Raw genomic sequence first — 19,829 nt, 5'->3', positions numbered from 1 at the left:
CTTCAATAAGTCATAAAGTGCTGATACACAGCCATTGTCGATCCGAACTTCCTTCGAACATTGGAAAGACGTTCTTTCGCATGCAACAAACCTGATAGATTAGATCAGAAACAAATAGTCTTGAATGTTGTAATTTGAAATTGCTTGCTTTAAAAAAATTTGCTTAGATTTACAGTACGTATTCACGAATTCAATTTCATCGGAGTTATTTATATTTTCGATTTAATGAATAATCGAAGTAAATAATAACCAACGAAAACATTTGCGTTCTCGCAGTTTTTGATGGCATTTTTATAGACATTTTCAACTGACGATTTGTTGTCGTCACTGTAGTGGTATGAATGACGTAATACTAAAAGAACAAAAAACGAACTGTATCACGCCTCGTGTTTTATCAATCATGCCCGACACTGTTAATCATCAGGTTACCTTAATTTTTGTCACAAATCATATTTCTGAATTGTGGCATCACAGGTCAAGCATTGTTGTCCAAAGAAATCACAAAGCGAGTCATTTCAACTGCGCAAAAGAAAAAAGCTTTTGTTTTGAATTGTAGAAGTAGAGTGCGGCCAATCAAGCGTTGAAAAAATGCCTGGAGTGGAGACCGGCTGCTCGACATCAGAGTCAGAGCAAACAAATGCTGAAATGCTGGTGGTGCTTGTTATGAGAAAAGTTGCTTAGTTTTGTAGTGAAGTGCAGAGCCGAGAGAAATTTGATGCAGCTTTGTTACAGGTACATCAGCATGAATAATAATAATCATTTATATGGCAGGGTGAACAGTAAGGGTGTTTTTCAGGTTTTAATAGCAGTGAAATTAAGCCAAACGTTGCCAATTTTCTGTTGAATCAGTGTCGACGATTAGAACACGGATCGATTTTAAGAAACGGAATTGGTCAATAGTTTTCGATTCTCATGTAACGCAACAATATGCTAAATAAATTTCAAAAAGTGCTTAGTTGCCGCGGTTTTTAACTTTTACTAGCAGACAGTTTGACTTGGTATCAAGATCAAGACTTGGTATCACGGGCGAGAGCCGATGTTGATTAGCTTGAGAAAAAAAAACGCTGTTTGCAAAGTTTTCAGTGGATATTTTTCAAGTTTTATAAAATTATTCCGTTCTTGTTGAGCTTTAGAAAATCATTAATGACTTTTTATATTTTTAGATGTGGGCAAAATATACTTGCCGTGTTGCCAAATAAAAGAAAGAAATATCAAACTCTTCCAAAGCAAAAGCATTTTAGTCTGAGAAACCAAGACGACTTACTATTGAAACAGCGCTTTGACAATACTTCCGATGTTTTAATAGCGGACTCGCCGCCTTACCAAAGAAGACGCGCTGTGTCATTATCTGGTGGAGAATTACCTGTAAATATTAGTGCTCGATCAACCTTGCAGCTAATCGAACCAACTAAGTTAACGTTTTTGGATTGCTTGAAGTTGTCCAATTCAGCGGCTGAAGATACAAAGCAAACCTTTTCCCAACACGTCGCTGGAGATAATTCGTTGTCTCGGCCTACTAATCCGGATTACCGTTCTTTTAATAACTGCAAGAATCCATTCAAGCAAAGGAGATCCAGCTCTTCAGGCCAATTTTGCCGAAGTGCAGCGCGGTGTTCAGTTGACAAGTTTTGCAGCAGCACTTCTAGTGATTATTGGTCTGCCAATAAAGGTCTTATTGCGTTAAAAATGAAATCGCATTCAGGCAAGAAACCAGTTCGTGTACACCTGCTCAATGGTGATTCCATTTTGCTAGTCTTTGATGTAAGTAGTGTGAATGTTTTTTAATTTTGCAAACGCTTACAGTTCAAACATGTCATTCTTTTGGTGAACCATTCTAGTTATGTATGATTCATTTTGGTCTCATTTTAGATCAATATTGCCTTCTAAGGCAACACACATGCTGCCGCTATAAGTAGGTTACTGTGACCGAAATGAAAAGTGACACTGTCTGGTTTGAAAATGTAACATCTTTTCCATTAGTGGAAAGCTTTTCCAGATAAGCTAATCCAAACGGTGACAGGCATCGGGCAGCAAGCTGGATTCTTTTCATGTTTTTTTGTAGCATTTTCATAAAAGAGAAGTTTATTTTGTGACATCATAACAGTCAAACAACCTCTGATTTCCGCTTTGGAAATATTGAAGTATCTTCTGTGACTGTTTGAAGTACTCGCACTTCGTTTTGATCTTAAATTTGATGGACAATTTCTTTTTAGTTGCGACACCTTTGATGAAAAAAAATAAGTTGCTTGATGTTTCAAAAATACTTTTTTTCAGCCAAAAGCTCATGTCAAGGAAGTCTTTGATCAAGTGTGCACCATGCATTCCATAAAGGAAAGTCACTTCTTTGGTCTTTCCGCTGTCGTCGGTAAGATCTGTAACTTTTGATTGACATAATGCAGCCCCAGCAAACCAATTCAGTCCTTATTGGATCAACGTCTGTGAAATTGAAGTCTGATTTGCTGGTTGTGGTATCATGCCATCTATGGACTATAGATAGCATGCCATCCATCTTTTTCCTATAATTTGTGTTATGAGGATTTCCTTGTTTTGTCGTAGTTCTGTGTAGCCATTTCTGTTCAGTCTTGCAGCTTATTTTCATTAGTTTTTTATAGTTTCTCTGCATTATAAGGTCCCATAATTCAAACTTAAAACGCTTTCAGTTTTTGGCAACCCATCTTTTAAAAACTTGTTTTTAATATTTCTCCGCCATTGAAGAAAATCAATTCAAAACTGTATCTGCCAAATATAATCGCCTCATCATCGAAACAAAAACTGCAATTCTTCTCTCAATTATAAGTTTAGCAAAAATGTGTAAATAATTATATAATATATATTGTGACGCTGATGGTTTTGAAAATTATATCAGTGAAATTTATGTTTGGCGTCGAGTTATTATCGCTTTTAAGATTGCACCTATCTACTTTTTGGCTCAATCGCATCAAATAATGTATAATTTTGTAAGATATATCTTATTCATGTATCCCTCCACTCTTCAAATAAATCCATAAAAAGAAAGTCGCTTACGCTTATCTTGTTGGAAACTAACTTTACCTGATATAGTTTTAAAACTTGCAAATTATATCTCACAGACAAAGAGCATCGATTTATGGATTTAAAGCAGAGGCTGTCTAAGTATGCTCCCAAGGAGTGGGGAAAAGAATTGAAACGAAGGGTAAGTTACTATGTACTCGTTGCTGCTCCATGCACTTGTACAACTTATTATTGTCATACAGCTCACTCGCGGTTGTTGAGTGGTATTTTTGTCTATTGATTTCCAACTATCCAAATCGTCAAGAGGATGGCTATGTTCAACGGCTAGTGAAAGGTTTTTTCTCCGGCAATCTAAAAGTAGAGAATTGTTTTTACCAAACGTAATGTAATATATAAGGGCTTACATTCGTGATTAAGTGGAGGTTTGTAATACTATTAAACACTTGTCGGCAATACAACATTAGGCTACTCGGCAATAGAACATTACAAACTAAGAATTTTTGTTTGCCCAATTTGTCTTCATGTTCGATATATTTCAACAGTGTGTCGGTACCTTTTTTGTTGTAAGGTAGAGCTTCTCAAACTGGGTCGCCAGTGTGTCTTGAAAGTCTTGTGATTTTAAAAATGCAGCTGTAGCGCAAAGCTGCAAAGTGTTAAATTTGTTTAAAAGAGCGAATTTGCTTTCATTTTACAGTGGTCTATTTTATTAATTCCCGACAATTAATTTAACTGCGTTTATCTATTGATCATCAGATGTTTGCAAAAAGGAGGTGCCTCCAAAAAGTCGAAGCAGTTTTTCGGCAGTGTAGCCACAATCATTGGCAATGCAATTTCACGTGGACAAAAGTTTCGCCCTGCTATCACTGCTCACATTCCAGTAAACGTTAATGATTTTACTGGCATGCATTAATTAAAATACAGCGAAATTTCTATCATGTATAGTTTGTTCAACGTGGCATCTTTGATCTAACGTTATTGAAAGACAATATTTTGAAAAAAAACAATGAGGGAAGTAGGCGATGTGCCAAGGTAATTTTCCAAATTCTTTGGTGTGCTGTGGATTAAAAACGTTTGAAAACCGCTGATGTAAGGTGTGTTGGCAATATGCGTTTTCTGAAATTTATCCAACCAGTCATGCACTGTCGATTTTAATCCACGTTGTCTTAACTAGGTAAAGAATTTATTAAATTTTCCTCCAGTTTGCTTAGGATCGTGCTTTGGTCTTATGTGGCTTGTTGAAATGTTAAAACCCCAATTTTTACTTGAGTGCGTTTGTTTAGCTTTACTAGGGAATTATTTATTCATTTCATCTTAAGTCTTCATAGTCTTTGCATAAAACGTAATTTAACTAATTAACTATGCTGCCATCACAAACCAGCTTGCTCAAAGCAAATAGAACAAAATACCGGAATGATTAATCTGCCAGGCTGATTTTTTTGTGCTGTATGGCAAGATTTCGACTGGCTTTCCATTACAGAAAACTTCAATACCCATGATTTAGATGTGTTAGTTATTGCATTGAGTGTTAACATTTTTAGCTGACTCTCGATTGATGACTTGATGTGTGGTGGTAGGCGTGTGGAAAGGAGAAAGCCTTTTCATAAATGCTAAGTGGTGAATCAAACAATAAAAATTCCTAGGATAGCGAAAATTTGTTCACTAAAAAGTAAAGCCAGCTGCAGGCATCTAGCAATAAGGCTCTTCACATATTACAAATCACACTTCACTTTCTAGAGTCACGAGTCCACGATGCCAGTTTTAATAAATTATGAAATGCGAAAAATTTGAAATCCTTACAATTTTTGAATTTAATCGGGCGGCAACGATGTTGTGTATTTTAGACACGTGTAACATTTTTTGGCGGTAGTTGGTCATCAACTTATTACTTTTTGTAAAGATTTTGTTTCCTGAAAGGCAGTTTCATGGCAACATCATTCAAGTGATATTTGTAATAAAACCTTTTCAGCAGTCTTATTTGTAGAGGATAACAATCCGACTTTCCTCTATTTCTAGTGTTAACAGTATTTGAATAATTTTTTTTTCATGCAATATGACAAATTGTTGTTTAAGGAATTATTGTTTCTTTCGCATTGCTTTACTTTAATAATGTTGGAATTCCTGTTTCATTGATATTTATGTTCGTTAACGTCCTACTGTGACCGACAAAGCACGCGAAAGACTGCATTTTTGTGAAATATTGCTCTGCCCACGACATTTTGTGACACTAAATGTAACTTTAAATCCCGAATGGTCACGCTTAACTGCTGCTTTGTTATGGTAAGCGCAATCAGTTCTTTTTACGTCCGCAAACGTTAAATCAAAGTAAAAAATGCCTGATTGCTGGTTTGGTGACAAAGTGTCATGTTAGTTTTTAAGAGTAATAGCTAAGCGCTAGTTATGCGCCGAAATGTTATGTTCTTAACATATCACGTATAAGTAATTCTTTATTTTGTACAGCTTAAGAGTGTTTTTTTTTCATGTTTGTGTTTATCTAACCCTAAGACAGTGTCGTTAATCTAACTTTTCGTTATTTTTCAGGGGAGCGATCTCAGTATACAACCGTCGTCTGTTTTCACAATTCAATTTCAAGTGCAGTACTACGTCGAACACCCGAAGTTAATCTGGTAAGACAAATACTGTAACATTATCAAGCTTCAACTGTAGAGTTAAAACAATCTGGATATTTGCGTAGCTTTTTGGTCTGACATTGATTTGTAAAATTAGAGCTTGTAAAGTCATCTCTTTCCAGCTTGCGAAATACATTGCTTTTTTAAACGTCTACACATGTTGAATCAATGTAAAAGGAAAGCATATCTGGGTTAGGCCAGACTCAAAGTCTCAAGCATGTCTCAAGCCTGAAATTACAAAATTGAGCGAAATCCTTCGCTTCTTGAGATTTTATCATGCTTGAATTGTTCAGGGTAGCACAAAACTCTGGATTTTTGAAGACGTTTTTCTACGTTTAAACAGTGTATACAAATACGCTTGGTTTGTGACTAACGATTTTTGTTGATTTTAATTGAGTATTATAAACAAACTCTTCAAACCAGTTTTCTGCAGACAGTCAGATGATTAATTCTCGATCCGGCAAATGGCGTGAAAACACACCTTCAGGCTATGAGGCTTAATTTTTAATTGCGAAAACGGTGTGCAGCATTGCGTATATTCAAATTACTAATTTGTGTGGTGAAATGAAGCATTGTTTGTTGAAAATGGATTATGGTGAACAATGTTGAAAGCAAAACTTACAAAAGCAGTTATTTTTAATCAAAGCGAGAAACATAAAAAGCAAATATGTCGGTTAGTAGTTTTTGTATTGAACGTTTGCAGACGTTGAATCAATGCAGATAAGGAATGATTTGTTGGCTTGGGTGCAATGGGTGGTGTTGTTGACTGTCTATTTCAAGATGAGACCTCTTTTAGAAACACCGCGTTTTTATTGGAATAGTAAAAAAAGGTTGCATACTGCAATCACGGTATCCTTCTCAAGTAATGTGCAATAACCAATTTGGGCAACATACCTCGCACACTGTGTGTTCATTAGTTCATCTTAGTACATAACGATGTACATAACGATAACTTAGTACATAAATCCTGAACTGCAAACGATTGTAAAGTTGCAGTTCAGGATTTTAGCTCATTTTCTTTCATTAGATTTTTCGGTGTAAAGATAATATGTATTTATGCCGGAAAAAAAATAACACCTTTTTTTGCGCGACATATGAACAAAACTGTGTCAGCTCACACCGTCACTTTGATGCTAACATCGTGTGCCTGTTGTTTTCTATTCCTTGCCTGGTTGGTGGGTACGACAACCACCAGTGTGTGAATGAGTCTTTTCAATTTTTATTTTTTGTTGCTATTTGAGGTGCATGCATACCCTGGTGTTGCAACTTTTCCCTTCAAGGAAATACACATAAAAGTGACGATTGCGTGCAATTCTGCAATACAGAGTTCCATTGGTCGACCAAAGCTCATTAGTCATGCAAATTGTGTCAGTGGAGTCAAATAACTTGATTTTACTTACTGCCGCACAATTTTTATGATGACCACTAAGGGCTTGTTAGTGGATGATTTAGAGCAGTAAGCGTTAGTGTCCGAGTAAATGTAACCCTAGCCATCTGTTGCAGTTGGCTAAATCTCGCTTCTTTCTAAGTCAGGGGTTCTTAACCTTTTTTCCCTTATTACCCATTTCTGTCCAGATCAAAGTCCGATTACCCAAAATCGAATTTTATCTATTTTGCCGTATTAAAAATATAGAACAGCGTTATTCAACAAAAATAACATTTAATGCAAAGAACAACATCAATAGTGTCAGTGAGACATTTGTTCTTGTTTTTTGTGTACAATCGATGCAATATTGGGTGCGATTTTGGATACTGCACAACTCAAATCTGACTCCAGATCTAACAGCTTGTTTCGGGATTTTGATTTCAAAGCAACAACACTTGAAATTGCTGATTTACAGAGATAAGTAGAATATACATAGGCTACATCGTCTCTAATAAGCTGAACTATCGTAAGTCCAAATCGGGGGTCTAAATTTTTCAAAATTGCGTTTTTGATGGATTTGGTATCTTTATAGACTACAGTTTATTTTGTTAAAGCATCGTAACTCTATCTACTTTAGTTTTGATGATACAGAACGATGAACTATCGTAAATGAATGTACAGCAAACACAGCGTGAACTTTAAAATTCAATTTTCTCAAAACTGCATTTTTGGAGTTACGATAGTTCAGCTTATTAGAGACGACATGGTTAACAATATTAGTGATTTTTGGATATGCTTTCCCCAGAATTTTCCCAAGCTTTCATCTTCAAAAGAATATAGCTCGCTCGTCTCAACACTAACTCTAAATGTACACTTAGCTATACTACTTCAAACAGCAACGCAGCCATCAAGCTTGCTCATAAAACAACTGTAACTGAACTGATTATACAAGAAAAATCTTATTATTATGTCACAAAAATAAAATACATAAAATCGGCGACAAAAATGTTGAGAAAATAAATTACTATGACGAAACAATTTTAAAAATGATAAAATATTACTGTGCTTATTTGGTTGTTTTGAAAGGACTCAAAACATCAAAAAAAGTGTAAGTAATAAAGCAACTTTACCACTTACAGCTGTGACATTGTTTGTTACATCTATAATTCTATATATTCTGGTTCAGCTGATTACCCACCTGCTATCTTCAAATTACCCACACGTGGGTAATTACCCATAGGTTAAGAACCACTGTTCTAAGTGGAAGACGCTACAAAACGTTACCTGATACTGCCGTTGCCCGTTGGTCGTAAAAATCTTAGTTATTTAATGACCCATTGCGTAACTTAGTTCAATGATGTAAGTGTTCGTTTTTAGTGTTTTATAGCGCCAAACTCATAAATTTTATTCTCAATGACGTGTTTTTGAAGACTTTTGCGTGTTTTAGTAATAAATCTGAACGCTGGGCAACTATTAGAAATTACTAAAGACAGAAAAACGTTAAATAAACTAAAGAAGGGTCAAACATTTAAAGAATTGCTTTCAACATTGCAAAACGATGAAGCAGTGCAAACCAACTGCTTCCTTACCTGAAGGTGATGAAAACCCTGTTATTTTGTGTTTTTGGAATCTGTTGTCACTGGAAGTACAGGTGTGTGAGTGAGTGATGAGGCGTTTCACCTCAGCTAACAAAATTCGCCCATTTTGATTTATACAACGTTCGAAGACGTTAGATCAATGTAAAAAAGATGAAGTTTTACCATCTCGGTCGACATTTGGAAGGCTGTGTTGTAAAGAACCTTCTAATGGAATTGTCGCTTGTTTTCAAACGCTGTTGTTTTGGAAAAGTTGAAACCCATAATTTGCAATTTCGATCTAATGAAAGAAATTTAGTGGCGTGAAGTTTTATTTCAGCCCTTTGTCAATCTTTTCCTTTATTCTGTTTTTGTGTTTGGTCGTTTCCTATTAAAGATTTTGATGCCTTTTAGGACATGACATAAAATTTTGGCACTGGCGTTAACTTTAGGAAGAAGTACACACCTGGTCGTACAGCCGTATTTTCAAGAAGAAATGCAAAACATGTTGAGTCACTTGTGGGATAACGATAATCTTACTGCTTGCGCATTTGTATTGATTTGAGAAAGTATTTATATAGTTTCAGTAGAATGTGAATTAAAAATCACAAATTATTCCACATCTAAATTATCATTTGATTTTTGTCTTAGTGAACAATATGTACTAGTTGTTTGCCTGATTTGATACTTCTAAACACGAAAACATGAAAAGCTTTGGTACCACGGTTTTTGGTTTTAAAATCTGTACGCTGGTGAAAGCTTGACCCTGTCCCTATATCCACTGTATAGCTCAGCTAGCTATGGATATTGACTACCTTGACTCTGTATCCATAAATGCACATTAAACAAAAAGTGATGTCAATGCATTACAAGGCAATTCGACACAAAATTGTACTTTTCAGGGTAGGGAGAGGTTTTGAACGGAAATTTTAATTTTTGTTCTAGAGGTCTTAATAATGTTGTATTTTGAAGTCAGGGCTAAAGTTGAAATTACAATTAACCCCCCTATTGTCAGTGTGTAAACTTGTCCATCACATTAGCACTTACACGCAAAGTTGCATGTGTGATCTGTCCAGCATTCCGACTTGTATGGAACTGCTTCCCCAAAGTTTTAATTGGTGCCGTAAGGGTTGCCATTTATGGAGACCTGTTGCTTATCGCTTGTTAATTGACAGTGGGGGAGTTTGCAGCTATGCAGTAAATGCATTATCCGATTGCTTGTAGTTCTGTATTTTTTTACGTATTATTAAATGTGGTTAAAAGTTTTGTTTTATGTTCATAGTTTAATGTTCACAAAATTACCTCTATTACATCTAAGTGAAATTGTAACTGGAACGGTCAAGTTTCTAACCGGTTGCCATCGCCAGAATGGTACCTTTTGCCTGCAAAATTAATTTTTCGCTTAGGAATCAGTATTTTGGCTTGATTGTTGAATGAATTAAAATATCTAATGTTGTTTGAAAGTGTTGTTGTTCAGGTAAATCGAGTGAGTGTTGCATCCTTTCCACATTGTCACTTTGTAACTTGACACTTGACCTATTTGTCTCTCTTGAATGAATCTATTTGTTTTTGGATGTCCGTTGAGAAATGAATGAAACAAAAAGTGAAAGTACTTCAAATCGAAGCTTGGCTAAAAGTAACAAATGATGCAATACAACAACAACTAACATTAATAGCTACTCAGCTACCAGTAACAAAACTGTTTCCTCCAGGTATCAAAATGCGTATTTTTGCATTGATTCATTGTGTAGCACTTTGCAGGCATTAAATCAATGTAAAAACGACGGGTTTTATGTACCGTACACAAAATGTCCTCTAATAAACGACTTACATAAATGTTAGATAGGCTATTGTTTTTGCTATCCAAGAAAGCCTAAAACCTCATTGTGACAAATCATATGACAATGTCATCACCTACGGTACCAGTTATATGAGTACATGCTTTTTGCAATATCTATTTCAGACCGAAAAGTATACTGGCAATGTCATAATAATATTAAAAAAACAAAAAAGCTGCTATCGCAGCACTGCAGTTCGCGATTTTGTAATGATAACGTCACCTAGTTTTTCTGGTTTTTGTTCACACCGTGACTAATTCTTATCTACATTGTGCAGCAACTACCAGTCAAGGCAGCAATACTACTTGCAGCTGAAGCGCAATGTTCTGCAATGCAAAGTGCCTACCCAGGACGAAACCATTATCACACTTGCAGCCACTGCCCTTCACTTAGACATGGGATCCTTTGATCCAACAGTTCATACCGGCCATTATTTTGCACCAAACGAATACGTTCCAGCGTGGGTAAGTGGGCAGCTTTGAATGTCATCGTTTTTGTGTTTTTTTTTATGAAAATTTGCAATTCCAAAAAATTCAAGATCAACAAAATCCCAAACTTGGTTGCTGCTAAAACGCATAGTTAAGTTCGCATTCCATTCTTTCACTGGACTGTGTAATTACTGTCAAGCGGGCATGTTGAACATTCTTTTTCTTGCTATTTATAGCATGTCGTAAACTTTGCTTTCATCATCCTCAGTGTTTCAGGCAACTGTGTTGTGGTTGTGACGCTTAACTGATTGACGTCTAAACTTGGCTGTGCTTGACATACCCCAGCCAGGAAAGGTTGGCATTTTTACATCGTTTCACTGTTTAGTGTTTACAACTGAAAAATGGACAAGAGTGTGTTTTCCATGAGGTTTTTGGTTCACAATGCAGCTAATGCCCGCAATTTTTAATTAAAAAAAAATATTCACACTTAACAATAAATTTATTTTATAGTTTATGAAGAAATGGGATGAAGAATACCTATGGTCCTATCTTCCCAGCATGCATGAGGAACTTGCCTCTACATCAGCTTTCACTGCTCAGGCAGATTATATAAAGTTAGCTTCAACCATTGAAGACGTTCCAGTGCATTACTATAAACTGCTCAAGGTTTGTGCAATTGTAGTTTTTATAGAAAATGTTCCCAAGGGTGATGTTGCCTTATAAACGTTATAATTCTCCTCATTTGGTTTGGCGTCAGAATAAGGCATTCTTAATTTTTTATCAGTTTTATAAATTAGAAAAACCTGTGTTTTTACGTTCTCTTTGTAAACTTGCAAGAAGTTGAAACTGAGTCGCGCCGTCTGGATGAGTTTCGTCGCCAGTCCCTTCTCCGCTTGCGCCGGATAGCGCATCAACATGGGTTACTTCCTTTCACCAATTTCGATTTTGTTTGATATCAAAAATTGATTCCGTTCCGGAATGGGTTGATCTTTTTTTTCAATTTGTCCAATGTTAGGTTGCAAAATTGCAAGGCCTTCGTTAATGCCGGCCAAATAGCGTACACACCGGCGTAGTTATATCTAGCGTCCAACTTCAGTCAGTCAGTAGCAACGCGTACTTTGCAAACTTTGCAATCGGTACATGTCATTGATGCCTTGTGTCCCCATGACGTAGGGTGATGCATTTTAGTGAGCCTATGATAACTATCGATCTGTTGGGCGTTTCCAATGCCCAACTCCAGCTCAAGACAGGAGAATAATGTATTTATTCCATTGTCACCCATGCTCGTCAATTCTCACTCAGGAAGAAAATGACACCTATCGATTGATCTATGGCTTTTAACCAGCGGGGTTCTCTCTACTTTTACGTCACCGTGGCATTACGTCGTCACTTCACAATATGATCACAAAGGCTACCAGCTGTGATATTGCGTATTGCTTTTCCTTATTTTTGAAGGGTGTTTTTTTGACAGAACGCTTCATTGCTGCTCGAATGGGCTGCTTTAGTTTTGTCGACGTCCAGTAATGTTTATTTGACATTGGTTGCAAGAGTGTTACTGGATTTGCCTTATGAAATTTTTGAAGTTAAGTGGATTTGCATGCTCAAGAAAAAATTGAGAGATTAATTTCCCACTACATACGGTTTGCCTTCCATTTTGATGAAAAGCGTCGACCGATAAATTGCAATAACTGGCGTGACCATTGTGCTGTGCACTTTTAACCCTTACGAGGTTGGGCTCTCTGGAGTCTTGCTCAGTTTGGGGGGGGGCTGTCGATTCTTCTTATGCTTTAGGAGTGATATCTCTGTTATTTTTTAAGGTACGGCTTCAAACTTTGGGATTCACCTTGTAAAATTATTCACGCTGAGCATATCCGAAAATTAAACCTATGTGAATTTTAGAACTGCTCATAGACGTTGAAATGTTGAGGTGACTTATGACTTTTGGATTATTTTGCGATTAAAGCAATTGTAGCGTGAGTTTACACATTATTTTTTGGTAGAGTAATGAAGAACATGCATTGCCATGTTGTGATTAAATTTTTTTTACATAATCTCAATTTGAATCTATATTTTTCATGCAAAATAATAACTTTTCCCACGCTCAAAATAAAGCTCGCTTCTTGACTAAAAGAACAATGCTTCATCAATTACATGCAGTAATAAGATTTCTGAACGCGTGTCACACCAATTTGGATTATGATCTTGTGACCTCGGTTCCAAGAACAGCAACTCCTACGCTTTATTAACAAATGTAGACCAGCTGAAGAAGCAGGGTGGCGTTTATCAAATACTATTATGTAATCCACGAAACGAATGGAAGATCATGCAACAAAAAAAGCGGTTTAAATGCAATGTATTGTAGTTGCAACAGCGTCTCTCAATGTAAGTTCAATGTGAACTCGGCTACATACAAGGCTAGTACTAGGAGTAAGATTACCCGATAAAGTCGATGATGCTTTACATAAACAGAAGTCAGAAAGAAATTCAAAATAAAACAGTTACGGTTCATTAATTAACAGAACGTCACAACGCTTTTCATCAAAAGGAAAATCTGTAATGCCTCGGGTCATTTTCTTGTGGATTCAATAAGCTCTCTAAGATTCATATGCCACACACTAAAATCCAAACAATATTTAGATTTATTCAAAGTAGTATTTATTATGCGTCAAATCATTGTGAACCTGGAGAAATACTTTACAAAGAATTAGCTGCCTTTTTTTTTTTGCCTAATGGGCGTTTATGCGATAAAAATGTCAGTTTGGCAGCAAAATATTGATAAGTATTTTGGTTTGGTTACAGCAATACCGGACTGCAGCAATTGGCACAAGGCTCTTGCAGCAACGTTTTTCAACTTGATTCAATGGTAAAGCAACCTGTGTTCTGTCAGGTTATGTACACACAAATTCAGAAATATTTAAGAATATGCAATGAGGCACATTGAAATTACAAGTGGCTGCACATTTACAGTTCGATAATACGAGAAATTGAATACAACGCTAATACAATCATTTCGACGTGGATTCAACATTGCAAGACGATGTAAACATGCGCGGGTTTGCAATTAGATTACTTCTCTTCTGTCCTTGTTTGCATAAAAGTCATAAAATCAGTCGTTGTATCCGTGCTAAAATTCAGCTATGCTCAAACCGCATTATATTGATATTTTCTAAATAGAAAATGGATTTATAAAATATGAATACAATACTGTTTCAGCATATAAAAATGCTGAATTTTACATCGAGTATTACGATTAGTTTTATGACCCACTTTTTATACAAAAAAGGATAGATGATTTTGATAAGCAATCTAATTGCAAAACCGCACATGTTTACAAGTATTCAACGTCTTGATATGTTGAATCAACGTAAAAATAGCTATCTGTCTAATAAAAGGAAAAAAGGAAAATCTCTCATTGAGCTCCGCGTTTTATTTAGGCTGTGGTTGAAGCCAAAGTTTATAAAACCGCAATCATTCAAATAGTTTATTCTGCGCAAAAGCAAACTTGACATACTCGTATGGAATGTGCAGGGCATAAAGGCTTTTCATAGCATTGACATTGGCCACGGTTTTTTGGTAGTTTATTTTTTGTGGCTTTGGCACCTTCTCAATAAGCAAACGCAGTAGTTGTCCACCGTGGGGACTTCGCTTTGCACGTGAATGAACCAACCCATCCTTTGGTCGATGATATCGGTGCCACCCTTTGTGAAGTCGTAAAGCTTATACAAGCCTGGCTTCTTTTTGCCGTCATCCTTGGTAATCCCCAATAGAGGTTGCATGGTCGTCAACATCAACACATTCCGCATGCCAGAGTTCTTCGTTTTTACTACATAAGAATGTAGGCTGAGATCAGCCTCACTCGTCTGCCAATAAATTTCGTACGAAGATTTCTCCCTACCACTCACTTGCTTCACTTCCAGGGGTATTCCTCTACGTATAGCGTTGAGGGTTCCAGCTGACGTTATACCCCTGTCAAGCAACCACTGCGCGAGTGGTATGGAGGTGTAAAAGCGGTCATACAAAATATTCCGACCTTGAAGGTCACCGTGTTGTTCCAGGCTCATCACCATTCCTTTTACCAGTTCTTCTGTTCCACAAACGTAAAAATTAAATGGCTCTTCCTTCGGTTTACCTGAATAGACCGATGCCGCAAATGTGTATGGGAATCTGCTGGCGTTTACCGACTTGAACAGAAGGCCATATTTCGCAGGCTTGTTTGGATTATATTGCTTGAAGGCAATTTGTGTCCTCATGGGGTATAGCGTTTTGTCCAACGACAAGTAGTCACCTGGAATGACATGTTTGCCGCAGTTTTCGTTAAACATTTCGAAAACGACTCGAAATGCGGCCAAGCGGTCATTCTTCCAACGATGCGGCCTAGTATTTTGGTCGTCGAACGAAATGTTCGAAAATAAAAATTTAAAGCGGTTCTTGCTCATTGTTGCACTAAACACGGGATGTCCTTGCAGTTGATTGAACAATACATCCGTGGAATGACCAGCCTGTCCTAAAAGCCCCCGAAAATACTCCAATTCAACAAAGGCCAGCATCTCCTCGTTGTTGGTTGGGCCAAAATAGCAGTACCTGCTGTCATCTAAAATTCTCTCTGGCAATTGAGAAATGAGTGTGGCAATTTTTCTATTTGTTTCTTGAACAATAATGTTCAAAATGTTTAAAGAAAAAAATAGTTCCCATGCTTGCCGAGGGGTCTTGGCTTCTTTGGCTTCTCCTCTAACACCAATCGGGCCAGATATAATGTTAGCCCGGCCCCTTCTCCCATTGTGCACCGGTCTCGCATTAGACCAAGTAATGCTGACGCCGCCCTCTTGTCTGTTCTTTGGCTTTTCTACAAAAGTTGTATAAGACTTCAGTGTGTCAGGAAAACTCAACAGCATCGTAGTTGTTCATGTCGAGATAGGAATCTATGCTGTTCACCAGTCTTTTCGATGTTATAATCCGTACTGATGGCGCAAACTCCGGTTGAACATCGCCCATGGAAGGTAACTGGTCGTCAATCTCGATCGGAATCGCTGTTGCGGAAGTTGACGGAGAAGAATCCGCTTCTTCATCTGAATCGGAGTGCCATAAATCCTCCAAATCATCCACCTGGCTTTCGTCGTCAGAATCCAGTAAAACATGTTGCAATATTTCTTCAGCACTGAATCCTTGCCTTGCCATGTTTTATTTAAAAGTGAAAAGGACGTAATTTTTTTAATAATGGCGTTGAAATACTAAAGAAAATGTATAATGAAACAAATTGTTAGTCCCATAGAAACTAGTTAGAAAAAAACTGTTACACAGAATTATAAAAATCGAGAATAAATCAAAACTTTGCAATATAATAAATTGTCAGACCGTTGTTAAAAATTGTGAAGTGCACTTTACATATTTACTGATGATGAAACTATATGAATGCTATGGTTATCTATGGTGATTCAGATTAGCTTTTTGAGCAATGCTTCACGTTTATGATAAACTACACGTAGAAGGGAAATCCAACAGGCGTTTGCACAATATCGTCGTTTAGCGACGTAGATTCGACGAAAGCGGCGTAATAATTAGTAGGCCTACCTGGTATCAATATTGGCTGTTTCTGCAATGTTGCGTTATGACCATGAACGCCACGTGGCTTGAAAAACAACATTATAACGCTGAATGAAACCATGTGCATGAAACTGATAATCTATCTAATAAAATTATCTCTGATGTAAATTCAACGATTGGGCAATGGTATGTCTCAACAAAATTACCAAATATTCCATCATTTTGACGGCTAGAATGCATTGTTGAACCTAAACCGAAAAATATAGATGCGCTGTTCATTCATAATTTTTGATATTTGTTTATATGTTTAGTGAAAATAAGCTGTCATTCTTGTTATTATATTGAAAACGAAAAGAGCAGTTTGCAAAACGTCTATATTACCATGAATGCGGTTTCATCTATTTTGATTGTCCCTTGCTGTAGGCCTACTCAGGCAAGTTGTAATTATCACTTCACATGAGACAACTTGACAAGTAAATACACAAGTTTTCACAATTTATGACGAGTTATAGCACATGGAAATGTTACGCTACAATTGCTTTGCGAGGTACTGCATCGCGGTTTAGTTTATCAGTGACAGTGAACCTGGTACAAGAAGCCTCGAATATATTGATTCAACTAAGCTGCATCACGTATAAACGTGGTGGAACGATCGTCCTTTTCACAAAAGCGTGATGTTCTGGTTTATCCTACACAAATGAGAAGCGTATTGCATTTCAAATCTTTACATGTCGACTTGGAAATAAATGTTTACAAGTATATGTGAGAAGCTTTGGGAACATCGACGCCTTTTCTGCTTTTGATAGTGTGTCGGACAAAAGGAAAGATTTGAAACCAAAATCATAATATGTTACAGAGCAGCTTCTATAGTAGGCAATAACGTTGTAGCCTATGCTTTGTTTGATTGAAAGGACATAATTATCTGCGAAAAACTATTCTCGCTCTAGATGCATTGGCACCAAGTCTTATGTTTAATTTTACGCAATTTCAACCGCAAGCGACGGTAACTCATCGTATCAAAGTTGAAGCTTTTCTTGTATCGACGTCGCTTATAAGCCGTGGTGAGAACAAAAGGTCCACGCATACTGTCAATTTCCTTCACGCTGTGAAGCAGTTAGGATTAACGAGACATGGGCCAAATTAATTACTTTCATCCAGCTGGTGGGAAAATTTTGAACAATAGAATATGAAATATTTCAGAGGATGTGCTGAGAAATGCCTTATATCTCTCAATTTATAACCTTTATTCGCTCAAAATTTCAGCTCAATAGAGGTGAATGAAAGTTAGGAAAAGTCAAGAAATCTCATAGTCGCAGCCTCAGTGGTTTTAGAGATACAACTGTTGATGCAAAAAAGTTGAATTGACAGCCCCCCCCCAACCTTCAAACAGTTAAGCGATTGAATAGGCTACTCACTTTGTCAAACCGTTTCAAACATCAAACTATTTCAAATTCTGCAATATGAATTCAATAGCTGTAATACTTTTTTTTATTTGTGCGTTATTGAAATAATGTTGCTGAAATCTCTAAAAAAATGAAAAAAATGACATCTCTCGTGCATATGACAGTCTGTTGATACTTGCTGTTACTAGGACCAGCCAGGACGACTTTCTTGTATTCTAAATTTTTTTTTTTTTTTTTCTTTTGGTACGCTTGCAATATAAACACAGATGTAGGCGCATTTTTGAAGCAAACACAGATGAACTTTCTGGCGCACTTTTCGCGCGCTAAAATAACAGCCGACTACAAGAGTGGTTTGATCAACGATTGACATGCTACTGCAAATGTGCTGCATATCATGTGTGTAAGGTGCTAAAACGCGATGATCTTTTAAGCAAACTTTTTCAACCCATTAGTTGCAAAGGCTATGATTCCTTCAGCTTGAATCGAGTTTAATTGGTGACACGAAATTTTACTGATTTCTGTAAGTCTATGTTTTCGAATGCATCGATACAAAATGAAGGCTAAGCATTCTTATTCGACCAGTAGTTGAATCAAGATTTTGTAATATGGGATTCCTAAAGTAATTCCTGATGAGGACACAATTACGTGTCGAAAACGTCTGAGTTTATTTTAATTACGTTATATTTCTTTGTGTAATAAATATGTTAAACCCGTTAAAGTTACTTGGTTTTGTCTGTCTATGATTTTTATCCAAGCAGAATCAACGTTTTTCAAGCGAAATACATGAATTGCCGTTGCGCAAGTCGCTGCATCTATTTCAATTTCATGTGACGTGGCTATGATAGATGTATTTTTTAAAGTGGTTCATCAACGCTTCCGAATTTTTGTTAGTTAGATTTATGCTAACCATGATGCGAACAAAGCAAAGATAAATAATTCAAAAACAAATAACTGTAATTTTTTGTTTTTAACGTTTTACGTTGCATTTCCTTCGTTCATTAAGAGTTTTGATGACGTCTTCTTTTTGCTTGACTCAGTGGATGACGGTGATCGTCTAACAAACAAGAAGCTTGTTTCACGATACTTCAACGTCGAAACGATGTAAAAAGACAAACTTTTTATGAGCTATGGGAAGATTTCAATACCACATTTGAGTAATGGAGTATGCGAATTCGATTCATCATTCACTTAGCCACTAAAAGCAACAGTTTTACATTGATTTGACATTTCATGACGTTAAACCGACTTAACAATGGCCGGCATTTGTTGGTTAGATGCTAAATAGTTTCAGAAGAAGCAATTCCTTAATTAGTTGGAGTAACGTGAGATTTTGTTTGTTCGTGTTTTACACAGAGTGACATTGGATTGATTGTAAGTAGAAAACAGCGGAAAATTCTATCGTTTCTTGGTGGGAAAGAGGGGTTAGTGGTCACCCCATTGAAAAATCACTGTCTACTGTTTATGTTTTCCAGCTGGTTAAACCCACAAAAGGCTGTGGTAATCTATCAAACTAAATTTGGTGTTAATCAACGTTGAATTGACATAAATGATTGATTCAAGAATATACTAACCACTTATTTGCTTTCATTTACTTGAAGACTTGAGTCACCTTTTCGTGGTCTTCAAGCTGGCGAACACGGTTTTTGTGCACCAAATCATCGCCTAGCTAGCAAACAGTGCCTCTTTACATCGTTAAACGTTTAAACAGCAACTTAACCAGATTTTTGATTGCTGGCCGAAGTAGAATATCTTTCGAACCTTCTCGCATAATCGCAAAAGTTTTGTTCCGCCACAATTCTCAACACCTTAAATAGTCACAAGTTGCGCGACAGGTAAACGAAATATCAAAACCGTGTCGCTGGTGTAGTCATTTCCTTGTCAGAATATGTTACTTCCTTTTCCCACATCGACGTAGCAGTTCGTAGAGGATTTGCTGAGGCAGCGCATCATGTGGGGGTTGTAAATGTACTTGAGTAACATATTTTTGACAAAGCTCAAATCATGCCGGTATTTGATAACACTAATGACACAAAGAAATGTATTGTTTAATAGGAAAGGAGT

At 36.7% G+C, this 19,829-nt stretch overlaps 1 protein-coding gene across 1 annotated transcript in view; it reads left to right on the top strand.

The window, feature by feature from the left end:
* Positions 1-604: 604 nt before the first annotated feature.
* The window catches only part of LOC145780867 (uncharacterized), a 29,982-nt gene continuing 10,757 nt past the window's right edge, over positions 605-19,829 (top strand). Inside the window, exons 1-7 of the mRNA XM_082592517.1 lie at positions 605-732; positions 1,164-1,761; positions 2,275-2,365; positions 3,090-3,172; positions 5,530-5,615; positions 10,674-10,860; positions 11,335-11,490. Coding sequence (XP_082448643.1) covers positions 716-732; positions 1,164-1,761; positions 2,275-2,365; positions 3,090-3,172; positions 5,530-5,615; positions 10,674-10,860; positions 11,335-11,490 — 1,218 coding nt within the window. The 5' untranslated portion in view covers positions 605-715. The remainder of the gene's footprint in view (positions 733-1,163; positions 1,762-2,274; positions 2,366-3,089; positions 3,173-5,529; positions 5,616-10,673; positions 10,861-11,334; positions 11,491-19,829) is intronic.

Source organism: Aplidium turbinatum, chromosome 12, assembly GCF_918807975.1.
Source record: "Aplidium turbinatum chromosome 12, kaAplTurb1.1, whole genome shotgun sequence".
In the NCBI taxonomy this organism is placed as follows: domain Eukaryota; kingdom Metazoa; phylum Chordata; class Ascidiacea; order Aplousobranchia; family Polyclinidae; genus Aplidium; species Aplidium turbinatum.
Note: the sequence above shows the minus strand (reverse complement) of the source record. Positions and strands in the feature narration are given on the sequence as shown.